The sequence below is a fragment of the Struthio camelus genome, chromosome 1, assembly GCF_040807025.1.
Source record: "Struthio camelus isolate bStrCam1 chromosome 1, bStrCam1.hap1, whole genome shotgun sequence".
Lineage (NCBI taxonomy): Eukaryota > Metazoa > Chordata > Aves > Struthioniformes > Struthionidae > Struthio > Struthio camelus.
In genome coordinates, this window is record NC_090942.1 from 46,507,310 (window position 1) to 46,525,688 (window position 18,379).

Here is an 18,379-nt window from a genome sequence, read left to right on the forward strand (position 1 = left end):
TGGAGCTCATTCTCATAAGTTTGTAGGTGACACCAGACAGGGGATGGACCTAGTCTTGCTGGCAGACTGGACCAGCAGGAACCTGATGACATTCAGCTGACAAATGCAAAGTCCTGTGCCTGGGAAGGAAGAACCTGACACCACTCTGTATCATCCATCCCCGAATCTGAACGCAGAGCACCCTGGTCCGGGCAAAAATATCCAGCCTACTATCCAGAGTGACTTCATACAACAAGAAAAATCTCAATCTTTCTGTATTTTACATTGGGCTGTGAAAACCAGCAGCAGGATGGACCTAGTAACATGAGGAATTTCACTCTGCAGAGAGATCAGCTGGTGCCCACCTTTCCCTGGGTTGATCTGCAGGCTGCAGCCCTCGCTCTGCAGCCCCATCGCAGGCTTCGCCTGCTCTCCCGGGGGCTCTGCTGCCTGTGCGCTGGGGAGCCACGGGCCAGCTTGGGTATGGCACAGCTCTGTAACCTGCACACAAGCTGCTGTGAAAGTCCTAGGAGAAGGTCTGTGAAGGGATGGAAAAGAGAAAAGTCTCACCCAGGTGTAGGATTGTTGAGGCAGGATTTTATTAGCCGCTCAAAGCTGCAAGAGAGAAAAAGTATGGTAAGGGTTAAAAACCTAAAGGGGGGGAAAATGCAAAAAAAAAAAAAAAAAGCAAGGAGGCTAGTCAGGCTGGTGTGATTAGTTGGGGACTAGCCGTGATGCACTGGGCCAAGCTGTCTTGATTGTCAGTGCTGCTGGAGTCGGTGGCAGACGGCAACTCACAGCGAGCAGGATCCACGGTAGGGGCCCGCAGTGGCCACCCCTTCCTCCTGCCTGGGGCCGGCCTCTCAGTGAAGGCTCATCAGAGGTCGTGAGCACACGAACACTTAGCCCAGCTCCTCGTTAAATACAGGCTCTCTCCTACATGTTTTTGCTTTACACTTGAAAGTTGTGTATATCCTGACCGCAGAGTGTCTTCTCGCCTGACTAAAGATGCCTGAGCAAGGAGGAGCCAGACAACACTGCTGAACCAGGATAACCTCTTGGGCTGATCGCAGGTCTCACAGATGCCTTGATATTTGCCTGGACTCTGCTTACTAATCAGTTAGTAAGTCATGTTCTTCTTCTGGTGACAGGTAGAGGTCCTGAGCTGAAACAGGACCTCCGTTTAGATTAGCAAGCTTAAATACATGTGCAAGCTATTGCGGTAGGAGGCTCTTTCATCTAATAACGAAATGGCAAGGTATGGCCAAAGCTGTAACTGGACAACCTGCAATTAAAAATAAGGGAAACATCTGAACGCTTCACAAAAGTTTCTCACGGATCCCCTACGGCAGAACTAATTTCAGACGATGATTGGTTGGTTTTAAGAAAGAAGATCCCAGCTTCAAATAAAGATCAGCTCAGGGAAGTCTTACAGGCTTTGCTAAACAGGTCTATGAATTTTGATCTTAAAGTATCTTCATTTTTTCTTTTTTTTTAACCTTTATTAATCTATGAACTGTTATCTCCTGATGAAATTCAGCTCCATGCCTCCACCCAGTGGACTTTCCTTAACAAAGAATAAAAAGGGCCTCTGAAAAGTGCTTGCATGGGTGCAGTAACAGTGGAAATATGGCTGCAGCAAGTTCTTTCTTTCAATACTTTCTGTGGAGTGGCTCAGCTGAAAAGTAGATTTTACCCTCTGATGCTAAGTTACCAGAAATGTGAGATCTGCTCAAAAATTATCTTCATAATATATTTGCTGTTGCTATAGAAGGAGTCATTGGGAAACATCCAAATGCAGCTGGCACTAGGAAGAAATTAAATTTCCGTTTTCTTGTTTAACTAAAAGTTGAAATTAGTTTATGGATTTTAGTTAAATACAAAACAGACTATAGCACCAGTTTTTGGTAAGAAACAGCCTTTTGCTTAGTGATATATATTTTTCCACACTCAAACTAAAATCTGGTTCTTGAATATTAGAAAAATAGTGAAGTACCAAAGAGCAAAACTATAGTATAATCAGTCTGTCCACCACTTTAGCAAGTGAAAAATTATAAAGACAACCTCAGAAAAATATTTTGATTTTATTTTGTAGAGGTCAGCACATATCACCTCCCACCTTTGGCAAAATTGTGGTTTGAATTTTTTTCAAATAATATTTTACTTTTAAACCCTTTTTTTCAAAACTGAGATTTTGATTCATACAAATGTTAATGCTTTTTAAAGTGACTAAGTGAATTGCTGCTGCTGATGGAAAATGTTGAAGATTGGCCTTTTTACATGCAAAATTTCAGATTAAAAAGAAAGAAAAAAAAAATTTCTACTAATTTTTGTGCCAGTTAAGGTTATCTACCTACCTACAATGGGAACCCTGTTTTAAACTGAAAGAAATGTCCTGGTTATATACGCTAAAACACCCATGAAAACAGAAGTTCTACAAATGTAAACTTAGTTAAATTATAATCTTTTTTTTTTTTGGTAAGCTCAATAGATTCAAGACTAAAGCCACAGCTAGAGAACATAGCAGAGACAGAAAGTGACCATAAAATCCTTAAAGCATTGCCATGCATTTTGACTACTGATGCTGGTGGGCAAACAGGGAGATATCTCGGGAGAGATATTTATCTTAATGACATGAAATCAAATTTTTAAGAGGTATACACATTTAGCTTGTGCTCTACAGCTCTTAAGTAACAAAAAAAATCTATTGCTTTTTCAACAAGAGCCATTAGGTTAGTCAGAACATGAGTTATGTAATTTCACGTGAAAGAACTTGCTCTGCCTTTACCACCAAGCAGTAACATTTTAGAAGATTTACATACATGCATTGATTTAGTAAAGCAGTGGTTCATCTGAACCTGCATTCTGAAAATTGTTTACATCAAGAAACACACAGGGTTGCCAAGAGTTCTCCCGTTAGTCAGTTATTCTCCCATTATTCAATTATCTTCTTAAGGGTGAGAGTAAAGCCAGAGTTTAGATTATATGTAACTTAAGGCACGTAGACATTTTAAATTTCTTTTTCAGAGGTATTTGTTGATGTGTTTGTCTGCTCCCCTGAATAAGAACAACATACCTGATGCAGAAGTGGCATATTCCATACACTTACCTCTTGCAGTTTATATAGCACAGGCCAAAGACGCGCAATCATTTTTGTATTAAGTTCATAATTTTCAGGAGACTACAACTTTTTGAGAAAGATCTCATCCAAATTGAGTGATAGATATGTTTCTAGCTGTTTCTACAGATTTTTTACAGCTATCTCTGGTCCGAGGTATGTTACTTTTACCCTAGCCAAAAGATATTCTGAGAAAGTCAAAATTTCTGGCAATCTTACCTATGGTTACGCTGACTTCACTGTAACCGTATTTTTGTTTGGGGAATCCAGCTCCAAAAGCAAGCCAGGCAATGACCTAGAGGAGTTTACAAACACAGCCCTAGAAACTTCACAAAGTTAAAACATAGAAAAAATTAAGGATGCTACTGGGAAAATTGTGCCTATATATAATTTCTGAAAAACACCTCTGCCTCTCAGAACCCAGGAATTTGGTAACAACCTTTTTGTTTTCATCATGTACAGAGTATTCAGTGTAGGCCTACCTTCCACTCAAACAACCTCAGGATCTCCTCAGGCGTGAAGGTTGAAGGCACGAGCGATGTTCAGAATTTACTTCAAAGTTAAAACTTCTGCGAAAAAATCCTCCTGCTTTCTATATGCTACCAATACTTGCTCAGCATGCCCTCGGGAAATGTACTCAATTCTAATAGCGACTGACAACGCACTCAAAAATCTGCTGTTTTAGAAAGCTTCCAACATAATATCCTTGGTAATGCTCTTGAGTCCAGCTGTGCCTGCTGGATACCACCACATAACTGCCCGTCTGCTCTTATGGTGCAGTCAGGGGCAGGTACAGTGTAATGACAAGTACCATGTCAGAGGTAAATGCTGATCAGGAGACTTAAGTTCCAACTTAAGAAAAACAATATATGACTTCAGAGGATGGACTAGGTAACTTTCTACTTTCCTTTTTTTTTTTAGTTTCTCTTACTGCATACGGTTAACTTTAAGTATGTGCTTAAGCCCCATTGATTTAAGGCTACATCCACTCCTGGGTGTGGTTATTCTGGGCAGAGATGCCAAAATGAGGAGGTGGGAGGGAGGAGCTCTTCTTCCTCCTGTTACGCTGCTGAAAATTGGAGAACTTTCTGTACCATGGAGATAAGAAAGATACGCAGAGGGTAGATCTTCCTATGTATGTTGTCACTGTGTTTTTTCCTCATTGTACACTCCCAAATAAAATATTCGTTAAGTGCAAAAAGATTGCTATTTTGGGCATGATTTATTGCTCCTAGTGCAGAGGCAATTCATCAGTGTATCTGTATACAACATCTCCATGCATTAAAAAATCAGATTGCCTGCAGAGAACAGCACTGTAAAAAAGGATCAGGGAGCAACAGCTCATGCACTTTCAGGTCCAGTGAATGAAATTAACACAAACTGGTGTATATAACTGATTTAAAAATAATACGGACAACAGAAATTTCTACCACCCGGAAAACAAGATAGAGTTTTAAAACAAAAAGTGACCATTACAAGGTGTCGATGCAAGTTTGGCTCTTCCTGAAAATCTGACCAGTGCTTACAGTTATCTAAATATGGATATGGACGTGTAATTTATTAACTCCTTTCCTTTGCTTTAATCTTGAGCACAGTGCATATGAAATATTGTTTTGTGTTTTCAAATTTCCAGTGCCATTCAACATGTTGACACCTATATGACAATTATTAAAATCATAGTTTGAATAAATTGATATTATAATGTTTATTGGTTTATCAGCTAGTAAATGTATTTTTAATGCATAGCAGAGATTTTTAAAATAAAACCTTGTCAACCTTATTAAATTCAAGTACTATTTTTCCCCTAAGGTACCAGTTGTATTTATCCTATATATCATAAAAATTAATAAATACAAAAAATGAAATAAAAAGGAAAAAAAATAACAGTAGAAATTATGATACAACATGAATTTATGCTTTTTAAACCTATATTTTTTTCAGAAGAACCATTAATATGGGAGATAAAGACAGTATAAAAAAGCTTTCACTGAATTGCCTTTGCAGAATGTAATGTATGTGCTGTACTCAAAATTATATTAAAACATATTTCTCTGAGATGACAAAAAAGCACATTAATGATTATAGTGGAATATAAAACACCACATACTACATTTTTCATCTGAGAGCAGCAGCCGTATCTCCAGCAGATATCTGCTGGAGATATCTGGAGATAACACCTAAGTGCAGAAAGTTGCAATTTTCTAGCTATCATTAGAAAATGAGATGCAAACTGAAGAAGGACACTGAAGCAAAAGGAAGTACAACTCTGAATAATAAACACGTTCCTTTATTAACAGATAGGGTTATGTACTATTTGGTGTCTGTGGGCATTTTCCATCCAGTTATTTTGTTTGATGAAGTCTGAGGATCTAACATTTTCACACAACTTTTGAATACCTGCAGCATGGGTGCAGGCTTGAGTGCTGTACTGCCAAATGTCAGGGATGCTGAGCAAATCAGTTTTGTACTGTGTGTGTAAACATGCAGTAAAATTTATTGATGTTTCAGATGTACCATATATGTGCAGATCAGCTGTAAATTTTACCTGCTATATATCTGATGAGTTCAGGCCAAATCAAACATATCGCACGTGCACTGAATGCAGAGTTTTTAAATGCACAGTAAATCTGAAATGCCGACAGCTGATGAATTTCTTGCCCATGACACAGCCATCTGCGGAGTGTATGTATTTTTATTCCTCTCTGGAAAATCCTGAACAAAAAAACAGTGGTCCCAGTATAGAAAAACTGATGTAGGTAGCTAGTGCAAATTATAGCAGCCTGGAGAGTGTTTTAATTACAAAATAAAATTGGTGTACGGAATTCTTGCTGAAGGAACATTTAACGGTACCAGCCTAACTAGTCTGGTGTAGATTTCTACATACAAAACCAGAATTGGTCCTTGAAACTAAAAACAAACAAAAAAATCCATCATAAATATTCAACTTAGGATTCTACTCTGCAAAAAGTGCATTTATTCATTTCACTGTGTATTTGATCTGACTTAACTGGAAGATAAAGGAAATTAAGCATAAGTATTAGCAACCGAATGACAAAACACGAAGGCCTTACTACAGTCCAGCATTATTCTATTACTGTACAGATTTAATCACTTGGGTGTCCTTAAGGCAATCTGAGCCTAAGTGCAGCTGTTATGGATAGGCTACTGACCTTAAACAAACTGCATATTACAGTACAGTTTTAATCCTTTTAATGTTAAAAAGGAGGAGAATGATTTCCTGTTTCATATCAGTTTGTCTTCAACTTTTAGACGAGGATGACATGTCAGCAACTGTAGGACACACTTTCCGTCTGCTATTGGCATTTAATTAAGTCCCACTGTTTTATTATACTACATAAGTAACTAAATAATCATCATCATCATCCTTGCAGTAAATCATTACTGCTTAAGTAAAAAAAAGTCTGGGGTCAAAGTGAGAGTAACTAGTATTAATAAAACTAACAGAGAAAACTGCCTGTTTAAAGGATGCTGAGGAACACAATACACTGTCCTGTCCTGGCTGGGTGTGCTTAATATGCTCAGGACTGTCCCGCTATTCTGTTGCTAAGAAATCATTCTTTATTCCGTGCCTAGATTTCAACAGATCTGCACTGCAAATCATTACCTTCTAATTAAATATTGCTCCCAAATGCCCCTTGCAAAAGCTTCTTCATGACACCGGATAGGATTCACCTCACCTAGCTCTGGAAGTCTGAATGTTGGAACTAGTCACTATTGGCTCCCTGTGGATAGATATGTGTGTCTAGGAGCGATACATGTGATTTCTCTTCAGGTGACATTATTTGCCCCTTGATGGTATTCTCACTGACTACAGGAAACCTTATGAACATTAGAACTAGAATGCTACATTTGCATTCTTGAAACAGTTTCTCCAAAAAATTTCAGGGATTCCCTGACTCCTGTTTCTATTTCTACAACTTCTACTTGTTTCTACTTTCATGTCTCAGAACATCTTTCAGTACAGGTAGGGTCATCAGAAGTAAATCTGTGACCTCTAAAACACGTGTCAATAATAGTCAACGCTCTTGTAGCTCCTTGACATTTTTTAAAAGTAATAAGCACAGGGACAATGACAAAGTACATCAATATCATATGGTAAACCATACTAAGCCCATACTGCACCACGCTCTTATTTTTGAGAGCTCCCAGGCTGTTAATTTTTCAAGGCACAGAACGTAGCACAGAGACCATATCACATCAAAGCAACCCTCCTAGAAACACCTTTAGATGCTATACTTCTGAACATCTGTACTATTCATGGGTACTACAGAAGAATCAACACCCACAGTTCTGGAATGCAGAAACCTGTGTTTATTTCCCTAATGCTTTTATTTGTTCACTCCTTCCCAAATAGTGATAGCTACTTGAAATTAAAATCCTCTGGTTTACTACAGAACCACTGCTCTTACTCTTTCTTATCGATTTTGTGGTTTCTATCATCTTCAGTATTTTGTCTGAAGTCACTTCTGAGTAATCAGATGATTCCCTTTCTGTGCACTTCTGACTTTATTTTCCAGCTAAAACCACCAGCTGTATGATTGTATGACACAGGTCACATTTATCACTAAAAATTTTTAGCCACTGAATTGTGCTCCGGAAGAAAAGGTTTAGTCACTGTGATCACATTAAATATGAGAACAAGACCTAAATGGAAAGGTTAGACTCCAACTATTAATCTCCAGAAGTCTCTCACAACTGATAAAAACTAACCTCAAGCTAACGCAGTATGTAAAAGAACCAATTAACAGTAGCCTGCTGTTACTCTGGGTTTCCAGTAACCCAGATGAAAACAAACTAAATCAGTCCCATGGCCCAGGTGAGACACCCAGCACGGTGAGACAAGGGGGGCAGCTCCCTGGCCACCTTTCAGGCCAAGGGGCGTTGCTGCCTGGGGCCGAGAGACACGTTGCAGGATGCTGCCTGAGGAAGAGCATTTTCGGATTGTGCAAGATTTACGGATGTGGGATGCTTAGAGGAGGAACAAAAAGGGGAGAAAGGAAGGGATAGAGGTGGTTTGGGGAGGAACAAATGTGGGAAACTAGAGGCATATGGTGATAAAACATAACAGGCTGGTCATGTGTAAATGAGGGTGGTCATTAGGCACAGGCCATGCCCTACGCCTGATCAGTGCGGTCTGTCCTATCTTGTTCTTAAATTCCTTTCTAAGTATTCTCCTGGGTGAGGGACTCCCTATCCTGTGTGTGTGTGGAGGTCTGAGTGCCAGCAGCTGGCTGGGACCACAGGCGAGAGGGCCCACGTGCCTGTGGTGCTGCAGCTGGAGTGAGTGAGGGTGCACGAGGGAGGCTGTGCTCACTAGTAGACATCAAGGCAGACAGAGGCATCAGTGAGTAGGTGAGGTGACCTGGGAGCTAGGGGTGTGTGTGGGTCTCCAAGGGCGAGACTATACAGCAGTTGCCCACCAGAGGGGCCAGGGAGTCCTAGGTGAATGCTAGGGGCATCTGAGGGTTGACTGAGACACGTCTGTGTGCGCATCTCTAGGGCACGAGGCACCCAGAAGAGCAGAAATCCAGGACCAGCTACTGAATGGACTTTGAGTCCGATGCCAGCTGCTGGAGATGTCCATCCACAGTGAGTGAGTGTGTGAAGGTCTGTACCAGCCCTTGGAACAGGGCCTGGGGGTCGCAGGGGCTCGTATCCCACTGGGGAGACTGGAGATCCAGGGCCAGCTACTGGGGGGAATGAGTGTCTGAGCCCAGCCACTGGAGGGATCCACACTGTACATCTGTGTGCCCCACTAACCAACCTTCCTCCTGACCAGCTGGAGAGGTAGAGGATGAGACCATTGGCACTGTGTGAGCGCTGTGTATGTCTATGTTGACCCAAGTGGCCAGCCATGAACGAATATATTGGGTATACATGTGTTTGTGTGGTGTCTCCTGGGAAAACGTGCTCAGCCTCACTCTTAGTTGAGCCCTGGGCCATGAAGCTACAGCAGCCTTGCCCTGTCAAGCTACTGGTCTGCATTTGGGCCTCCATCCCTTGATGGATGATACTGTCAAAACCCAAGAGCTGGCTACAACGTTACAATCCGTCTTTTAACTTCATGTTCTTTATCTAATTATTAGTGCATGCATGATTTTTTTAGACTGTAAAGATAGAAAATCTGAAGTTACATTGTCCCATATTTCTAAAGCCTCTCTTTACATATCTTAATAGATGAAAGTTCTTCTTGAGAGATGTGTACAAAGTGAGAAAGTCATAGTACTTTCAAAATCAGCTTAATGAGATGATTCATTTAAGTTACTATTATGCTTTTCCAAACAGCTACCTTCAAAAGGAGCAAAGGAAGCTTTACATTCTGTTCCTCAGAACCCAAAAGAGAAAATACATGTATTGTACACGATGGTTTCTTCCCCCTTTTTCTCTGATTCACAGCTTCACCAGTTCATAATGAAAGGAGAAAAGAGATGTCTAAAGTTGCCTGCATTCAATGAAGACCTACATTTAAAGAATAGAATTTCAAACTCAGAGAGAACCTGAGAGTATGACCACAAAAGAGTTGTGATGGGACTTACACTCCTCTTTTTCACATTTCAAGGTCTTCACTACACATGCACAGCAAAATTTAACACAAAGTAGTGTAAGTAGTGGCCATTTCTTGATACTTAGGTGGATCACACTTTAAATTTTCAAACAGAAATAGCTTGTGCCTCCTATGAGGCTTGAAGTATCTCATTGAGCTAACTTTTTACACGTCGCAAATTAAAGGGACACAACTGAAAGCAGCAGCTTTTACAGGCATCCTCTATAAAGTCATATATTTGCCATTAGCCTAGATCAAAAAAAAAAAAAATCTTAATCTCCTTCCCTAAAACACTCCTTCCCTCCCCTCTCCTTTCAATTCTTTTCTTCATAAAGAGATGGGTGGGTTAGCTGTTACTGTGCTACCCTGTAAAGCAAAGGTTCAAGTCCCTACTCTGCCTTTATGACCTTGAGCCACTGTTGTTATTGCTGTATCTCTATCTTCCAGTGGTACCAAATCAATATAAGGAGCTTAACAGTACAGTACTGCAGGCTAAAGAAGTAGCTGCCGCGCTGAGCTGCGCTTAACTTATAATTATTACTGTCCTGGGCTGCTATTTCACAGTAATCAGCAGAGTATAGTGTGTGGGAATACATAATTTTAACTTTTTTTTTTCTTTTTTAGGACAGCTACATGAAGAACTAACTACTACTAGAAAAAAAAAGTCACATACAGGCTCATGAGGCGCAGGGTTTAATAATAGCCCCTTCTTTCTCTCAATTAAATAAAGCTATGCAGAGAGAGGAAGTGATTAGGATATGGCAGAAACTCCCTTTCTTCCTCTTCCTTGAAATCAGCAACGATGAGGCTACAGTCAGACTCTACACTGGTTTTTGATTAAGTCCTTTACCTGATCAGGTTACCTCAAGCACCAGTGGGGAGGAGAGGGCAGCATTTTCAGGTGCAACTTCAGGAAAGTCAGATACAGTTGGTCTGTTTCATATTAACTATCAACAAGAACAAGAAATAAAAAGACTGAACAAAAGGGCAACAATTCAAGTTAGAACTAGGTAAGGCTAAATTTTATATGAGCAACACGATAGAACAGATACCACATATCCTGACTTTCTCTCAATATTCTACTCTCAAACAAAGACAGAGCAACACAAGTCAAAAAATGGTGATTTCTTTTTTTTGGAAGAGAGCGCAGAATTTCTATTCTTTTCAAATAGTTAACAACAGAAAATTCGCATCTCTGAGGAGGAGTGATATGAAATCATTAAATCACTTGACTGAATTATGAATGCTAATTGGTTACATGATACATATATTTTGAGTAAATTTGTAAAACAATGTCTACAGTAAAATTACACCACAAGCCCTAAAAAGGGGAACTAATTAACTTACTGCATCCTATTACCTACCCAATTCTTCATCAAGAGCAAGCACATGGAATGTTTTAACAGTAAATTTTTCACGCAATTTAACATAAGAAAAGATTTTTTGGATTTCACAAACTTTATCCTAAATGCTTTACAGATAAACATCATGTTTAAAAGGCACTGGCATATAAATAGTATACCAGTATCTACAGTAATACCAGTAACTCAGAATAGACATTGATCAATGCATTATCAGCTTAAGACCTGGGATTTTCTGAAATCTTCTCTGTATAAACAGAGAGCTGACATCATGGCAGATGATGATATCTGCCCGATAACTCTGAATATGTTTTAAGTATTTTCTTATCCTATATGATCTTTTAATATCTTTTAGCTAATGGATCGATGCAAACATAAAATGATAGAACTTCAACCATTCACACCGATGATGTTTCTTTTGCCCACAAGTTACACTAACCTTAACATTTTAAGTTTTGTTCACTACTGATTAAAAAAAATCTAATAGCGACAAATTGTTGTAGTCTGTATTTTTTTTTTTTTAAAAGCTGATAGGCTAGAACAGGGAAAAAAAAAAACAGATCATGTATTATAGAATTTACCTTTACCAGAACCAATATCACTTTTTCTACCAGTACCCAACAAAATTCACACCACTTTCTGGATACTTTGCAAATTTCTGCTCTTTAACGTTTCAGCTCAGAGCTAATCAAAATTGCCAGTTACAGCAAATATCAGAGAAACGTATAAGGAAAACTGTAACACTAATACAAGCATATCATATGCAGCACGAATAATTAAAGGATTAATCACATTCACATAGCCTTTACTTTCTCTCCAAGAGGCATACGCATGCCCACTGCAAGAAAAGCTTCCACTTTTTTTTGTTGATACTCTCCTAAATGAGATTACAGCAAGGATGCAAAGCCTAGATATCAAAAGTATGAAGAGATAAGGTGGAAAAAGCCTGAGGATACTGACGCAAAAAGCATTCTAGCTGAAACACACAGATGTTCCAATTGTATTAGGTGCTAATGGTTTGAAATTCGGGACAGTATATAGCTAATAGAATTTAGTTTGGAAACGCAGACGATTAATTTTCAAGGTACAAGACCACACGCAATCTCAGCACAGAATAAAAATTTTCAGTCTATATCCTTCCTTATGGGACTGATGAAATAAATCAAAAGTCATATAGAAGCCTAAAGACATTATTTATTAAAAGTCATTTTATAAAATATCCACATGTAATTAGCTGATTGCTAACTGAAAATGTAAGACATTTGCAGAGATTTATGTATTTTGTTGTATTTTCTGAAGGAGAAACTCCATTTGCAAGTTGAGATTTGGCTGTCCTTTTTTGGTCTTCTTACTCAATATTTTATAAGCCTCCAGTTTCTTTTGCTTGTACAACCGTCGAGCTTCTTCTCTTTGTTGTTTTCTTTTTTCTGCTTCCTGAAATGGAGATGATTATGTCAAAATAATTAAAGACCTTCTACACCTGACAAATTGCTCTATAAGCAATATAATTTTATTTTATTTTATTTTATTTGTGAAAGTATCGGCAACTAGGTATAGTACTAACACTAGGAGCACCATCACTCTTAGAAGCTTAATTCTGACTCTTCCAGGGCACACTGCAATCAAAGCACACATTATTTTGCCCAAAGCTTCAAGAGGAATGCCATGTTTTCTTCAGTGAACATCGTACCATAAAGCTTGTCACTGAATAAGGCAGGTTTTTCTCTGATATGTGCTCCTTTAATTTTTTTTTCCTTCTTAAATGAAGCAGCACCCAAAATTTTCCACCCTCTACTCTTAAGGGCAAGACAAAGAACGAACACGATTCAGCTGCCCCCATGTAAACGTCTTGCAATTTGAGATGTGCTAGGAGATTGGAGAAACCTGCACGGGACTGGCAAATCAATGAGACATATCTGGAGTAACACCTGGAGGTAGGCCAGGCTTGTGATGCTTGGATATCACAAGCAACGTTATCTATGGACAACTTAAGATTAAACTGACTTCGACCCATGCTCTTCAAACTAACACACATTTCTGTCTTTAATATGATTAAAAAAAAAGAAAACGCTAACTCAATTTTCAACTGTACAAATTTTACTTCTTGAGGACAGAGAGCATAAATACAACGAAAACATTACTGGAGGTACCCACAGTCTATACGGACAATGATCCTGATATTACGTTCAATTTTATCAGGCAGCTTACACACCCTTCTCTAGTATCATAATTTCAGTAATTTGAGCAAACATTCATGATGAGCAAGCCAATCAGCTTGCTTCACTTATATCACGTCTTATGAAAACACACAAGTTATTGCAAATCAGACTGAAGGGTTGCTTCAGTTCGTTCAGATGATTTCTTCTCATAAAGCTTACTCTTTGAAATGCGGTGCCATGCTGACCACAAAGGCAAATGTTTTTGCAGAATGTCCAAAGAGATGGTAATTTATCAAGAATATTTTTGTTTTCTGTGGCAGAGATAGTCTCTGTGATATATAAAAATTAGTGAGAATGCTCTATAAGGTAGGACTATAAAATTAACTTGCCATAACTCAGAACAGTATTTCCAAATATAAATCTAAGAGTCTGCTTGGGAAAAACATAAACCTGCAAAGACTACATCTCTCCATCCAGAATGCTTCATATATTTTATTGTAACAATGATTAATACTGTTAATTCTATTTTGTTAAAACCAGAACAGCATCAACTCTAGATTACTGCAACGCAGTTCCTAGTTAACAATTTTTGCTGTTATTTGGTAGGCTACTGTACACAATGCCCTTTTAAGCTACCAACCAAATGCTTGTTCAGAGTAAGAACATTCTTCTTACTTAGGTATTTGCTACCCTCACTTGTATTTTTTCTCACCTCTACTAAATCCTAGTTTTATATATATATATACATATATATCCAGAGAGAGAGAGAGAGAGAGAGCGCAGAGGCCAGAGAGAGAGAGAGCAGAGGCCAGAGAGAGAGAGAGAGAGAGAGAGAGAGAGAGAGAGAGAGTGCGCGAGCGAGCAGAGGCCAAACGTGTTTTTTATGCCTTTAGGCCTTCTTCTTTTCTCTCAATAAGTAACAGTGAATGCAGTGTTTGCTATAAACGTGGGGAAAAGTGTGTAATTACCACACCAATTTTCCATCTACATGATCATTGTTATTCTGGTACTTAGTCACTGTTTGTTTCTGTCTAAATACCTTGGATACACTTCCCCTCTCAAAGTAATTCTTATGAGCTGCTTCAGAGAAAAGTGCTTGTAGTCTCAGGTGAGTTATTCAACAATGGCAATATTAAGATACACACCGTAAGCATAACTCTCATTAAATTAGTATGACGAAAAAAATTACTAGCAATTTTGAAGACATTCGGCTTGGATACTATTACATTTAATAGTTTCACTGTTGACCAAAGCATGAAAAATAAAAACCGTCTTATAACACAGTAAGAAATGGGAAGGTTATTTCATTTTTTTTTATCACCAGATGATGGTATTTTTATTACTTCCTCTTCTACAATATTTAAGACGTCCAGTATAATCCACTGGGATATGCACACCAAGGTCTAAGTATTTCTTGTTGAAGTAATCAATGTAATAAAATACCACTACAGCAACAACAAATAAATAGCACCGCGAGAACCAAGAGAATAGTTTTGAACACTTGCATGTCTGAATATTACTGTCAATTTGAAAGAGACTGAAAGAATACCAATATCTATGCTCCCCTCATATGGTCCTGCTTCTGTCCAGATGGACAGACAAAGTGGTATTATCCTAGCCTTTGCCTCCAGTCAAGAAAAATCTCTGTTTCAGATTTACCTCTTTCTTCCTGGCACGTTCAGCCTTTATTTTCTCATACTCTTCTTTTGCCTTCTGATTGGACGTTTTCTTCTTAAACTTCCTTTCAGTTGTAACTGGCCTATAATTAAAAAGTACACATACTTTACATACAGAATATCACTAAGCACACTAAGTCATGTAGCCCTTTGCCATTGCAGAATCAGGGTATAGTCTTTACAGTCTTTTAAGATTTACAGATTACGTAAGTGAGAAGTGAGGCTCATCCTTCTAAACTGAATGGCTATCTACCTAAACTAATCTTATATGATGCTCATGCATAACGAGCATCTAGCATAAAAACTTATCAACTCTTGAGTATACTGAAGACTGGACTGCACAGACTGTTAGCAACACATATACCTTATCCACTGGAACTTCATGTGGATGAAGTTTCATACAGTTTGAAGAATGCCAAAGAGGTTTTCCCCAGTTATATTAGCTCTTCAGCGATAGAAAAACTCCGTGCACTAGCTTAGAGCTGTATTATCTCTTTCTAGTTCCAACACATGGATGCAATTGCAGAGATATGAAGACAGCCAGCTGTTAGCAGGCTGTCTCCTCAAAAAGTCACAGTGACATGTGAAGGCAAAAAAGTGGAATAATAATGCCTTTATGAAAATCTCTTCTTGAAGGAGATACTATTATCCTTAATATTCTGAAATTAGCAATGGAAATTAGGTTCCTTCCCAATTTCAGTAACAAGATCTGCTACAGGTATTTTTCACCAGAGAGAACAATTCAGACAAACAAGATGTTTGACATTGACTGTCACCGCTACTTTGAGTGGATTTCTCTGGTTACCTAGTTCTGACTTTTTTTTCAGAGTCACAATAAAGGCATTGCATAAAGAGTATGCTAGCCAAGTCATTTCATACTGGGAAATATAAGCCTTGCTAGATTTTTAACAACTACTGCCAAAACAAGCTCCGATTTCTCTATTACTCACATTTCAAAGTGGAAAACTAGCCACAATCACTAGGAAATCTCAGACAATCAGAGAGGAAAGTGAAGACATTCACTCATGCTTTCATTTAGAAATATCATTCTTTTCTGGAAAAAAAAAAAAAAAATCTTTGTCTTATTCTGAACTCCATCTTGTGGCAATACTGTCTAATAACACCTCACCCACTCCAGTGAGACACTATATTTCAATTGTGACATAAACTTAGAGCTACCTAAGCAAAATTTTGTTTTATAGCCACATAGAACAATAAAGTCTACCTAAAGACTCTAGGTATCACTGCACCTCACAGATCAGCAGTCACAATCAGGCAGAATTATTGAGTGTGATAAAAAACCAAAATTAATGACCCTAATTTAAGCAAAACAAAAAAAATTTTCCTCTCTCTCTCAACAGGATTTGACTCCCTGTTCCCCTACTCTCAAGCATTTTTCCCAGGAAAGTTTAGAGGCAGACACACCTTGAAATTCAAAGACTTAAGGCACTCCTTGTAGGTGGGACAACCAGACATCATCTCATTTGCCATCCTGAAACACTGTTTCAAAACACTGCTATGATAGTGTCAGAGCTGACTGACTACTGGTTTTCAGGTTACTGACATACCTAACAAAGATTTCAGGGGGACTTACTTCCAAACAGGGGAAAAATTCATCAAAGTTGTCTGAGGTTTTTAGGCCTCAAATGAAATACTCCATTTGACTTTTCCATTTAGTAAAACATAAGTAGCTTTTGAAACAAATCTCACTATAAACAACTTTTAAAAAAGACAGAAAATAGAAACATCCTTTTATCTGCTCATAAACAAGCAAAAAAGTGTTATTCACAAATAACATGTTACTATTCTCTCTGCTAGCTGGATCATCCCCATTAAGCTCTTCTTGGAAATCTTCATTTGCACAGGTACATATAGTGTATTAACTCATAGCAGGTAAAAATCAGCGAACAACGTTCTTCTCTCTGTGTGCATTTAGAAACTATTAATTTTTAAGAGCAAATTTTTTGGTAAATTAAATTGCTATACTCAAATTCACATAAATCGCAAGATTTAAAACATTTCTTTAACAATGAAAACAGTTATTTGTTTCTGGAGATTTATTTTAAAGACTTACTCTACTACTTTATTAAGCTTTTCTTCTGACAAAACGGGGTCGTTTGTAGCCTTGCGCTGCTTCTTAAGCTTCTCTTCTTCAGCGAGGTAGAGATGTTTCAAGTGTTCTGGATAAGTATCAGTAAACTGAATATCCCGCTGTGTCCCGACCTTTCTTTCCCTTTTTAATAGTTTTCGGTATTCTCTTTGGATCTTCTGTTTCCTCCGAAATGCAAATCCCTGTCCTGAAAACATCGGAAAAAGGGAGTTAAATACACAAGCGCTACAGCAGTACCAAACATGTTAAGCCAGAACTACTTCCTATCCATTTGCTTCCCTAAAACAGAACAAGCAGCTACTTTTGTTAATTTCAACAAGCATCAGTCAACAATTGAAGGAAGAACACTGGTATAAATCTGATCCCTATTGCAGCATTATAGCTGGTGCAGATTTGCTGAAAACTTCTTAAGAGAACATGCCATCACAAACAAATCATTTAATTTATACTGAACATTGTACACATTTGCTAATGCTTTTTTATGTCCAGTGAAAAGAGGCAGTAACATCTCACTTGATCTCCTGCTTTTGACGGCAGCACATACAACATCCAAATAGATTCCTACAAGACAGTCTCAAGAAAACACTGACAGTAGTAAAACTGGCTGCTTAAGAAGTCTACAGCTGCAACATCACAGGAGGAAAGTGGCCCAGCTATTAAATTATATTGTATTAACATTCTATCTTTTCACAAAGACATTATTTTTACTCCTAGCTACCTTCTTTCTGTATTTCTCCAGGAAGAGCTTTCCCACCATTTAAGAAGTATGCTACATCACAGAATCATTTAGCTTTAAAGGAAACACCAGATAATGGTGGTTTCAGGGTCACACACTACATAGCTACTTATTAGTAGTTCCGTTAATGAGCGTATTGAGTGCATCTTGAGCACTTTTTTGCTAATACTGAACAATTAAGCTTGCTCTGGCATTGGGGTGACTATAGGAATCACTGGCAGACACACTATTAGTACATTTGCTCAAAGTATGACCTCCATCACTTTAACCATATTTTTTCTTTAACATAAAACGTTCAATTCGCCCTTATATCTAATCCATGTTTGAAGCATCCCTTCCGTTCTCCTTCTGCCACTACGTAATTCATAGGTAGGTCCGCACGCCCCACGCCCGGGAGGGAGCTCCAGGCCCCCCGCCAGCCAGGCAGCCCCTGGCTCCCCTGCGCCACCAAGCCCTCGTCGCCCCCCCCCCGCTCACCCTCCTGGACGCTCCCCAAGGCGCCGCGCAGCGACACCAGCCTCCACGGCCGCTTGTGGCGGGGGCCGCGGGCCGCGCTTCCCGCCGGGGGGCCCGGCCTGCCCTGCCGCGCCGCCGCCATCGTCACCCGCCGCCGTCGTCGCGCAGCGAGACGTCACCAAGCCGCGCCCCGACTCGGCGCTCGACTCGCCCGCCTCT

At 39.1% G+C, this 18,379-nt stretch overlaps 1 protein-coding gene across 1 annotated transcript; it reads right to left on the reverse strand.

The window, feature by feature from the left end:
• Positions 1–12,199: 12,199 nt before the first annotated feature.
• CCDC59 (coiled-coil domain containing 59) lies at positions 12,200–18,347 on the reverse strand. Its single transcript, XM_068936473.1, has 4 exons — positions 18,182–18,347; positions 16,933–17,155; positions 14,842–14,941; positions 12,200–12,457 (listed from the first exon to the last, which is right to left on the reverse strand). The coding sequence occupies exons 1-4, from the start codon at positions 18,300–18,302 to the stop codon at positions 12,296–12,298; spliced, it is 606 nt and encodes a 201-aa protein (XP_068792574.1). The 5' UTR covers positions 18,303–18,347; the 3' UTR covers positions 12,200–12,295.
• Positions 18,348–18,379: the final 32 nt, after the last annotated feature.

Coding starts and splice junctions, on each gene's coding strand:
- CCDC59 (XM_068936473.1), bottom strand. CDS start 18,302: ATGGCGGCGGCGCGGCAGGGCAGGCCGGGCCCCCCGGCGGGAAGCGCG. Junction 17,156..18,181: donor CTTGGGGAGCGTCCAGGAGG/GTGAGCGGGGGG, acceptor CGATGTTTTCAG/GACAGGGATTTGCATTTCGG. Junction 14,942..16,932: donor AAGCTTAATAAAGTAGTAGA/GTAAGTCTTTAA, acceptor TTTTAATTATAG/GCCAGTTACAACTGAAAGGA.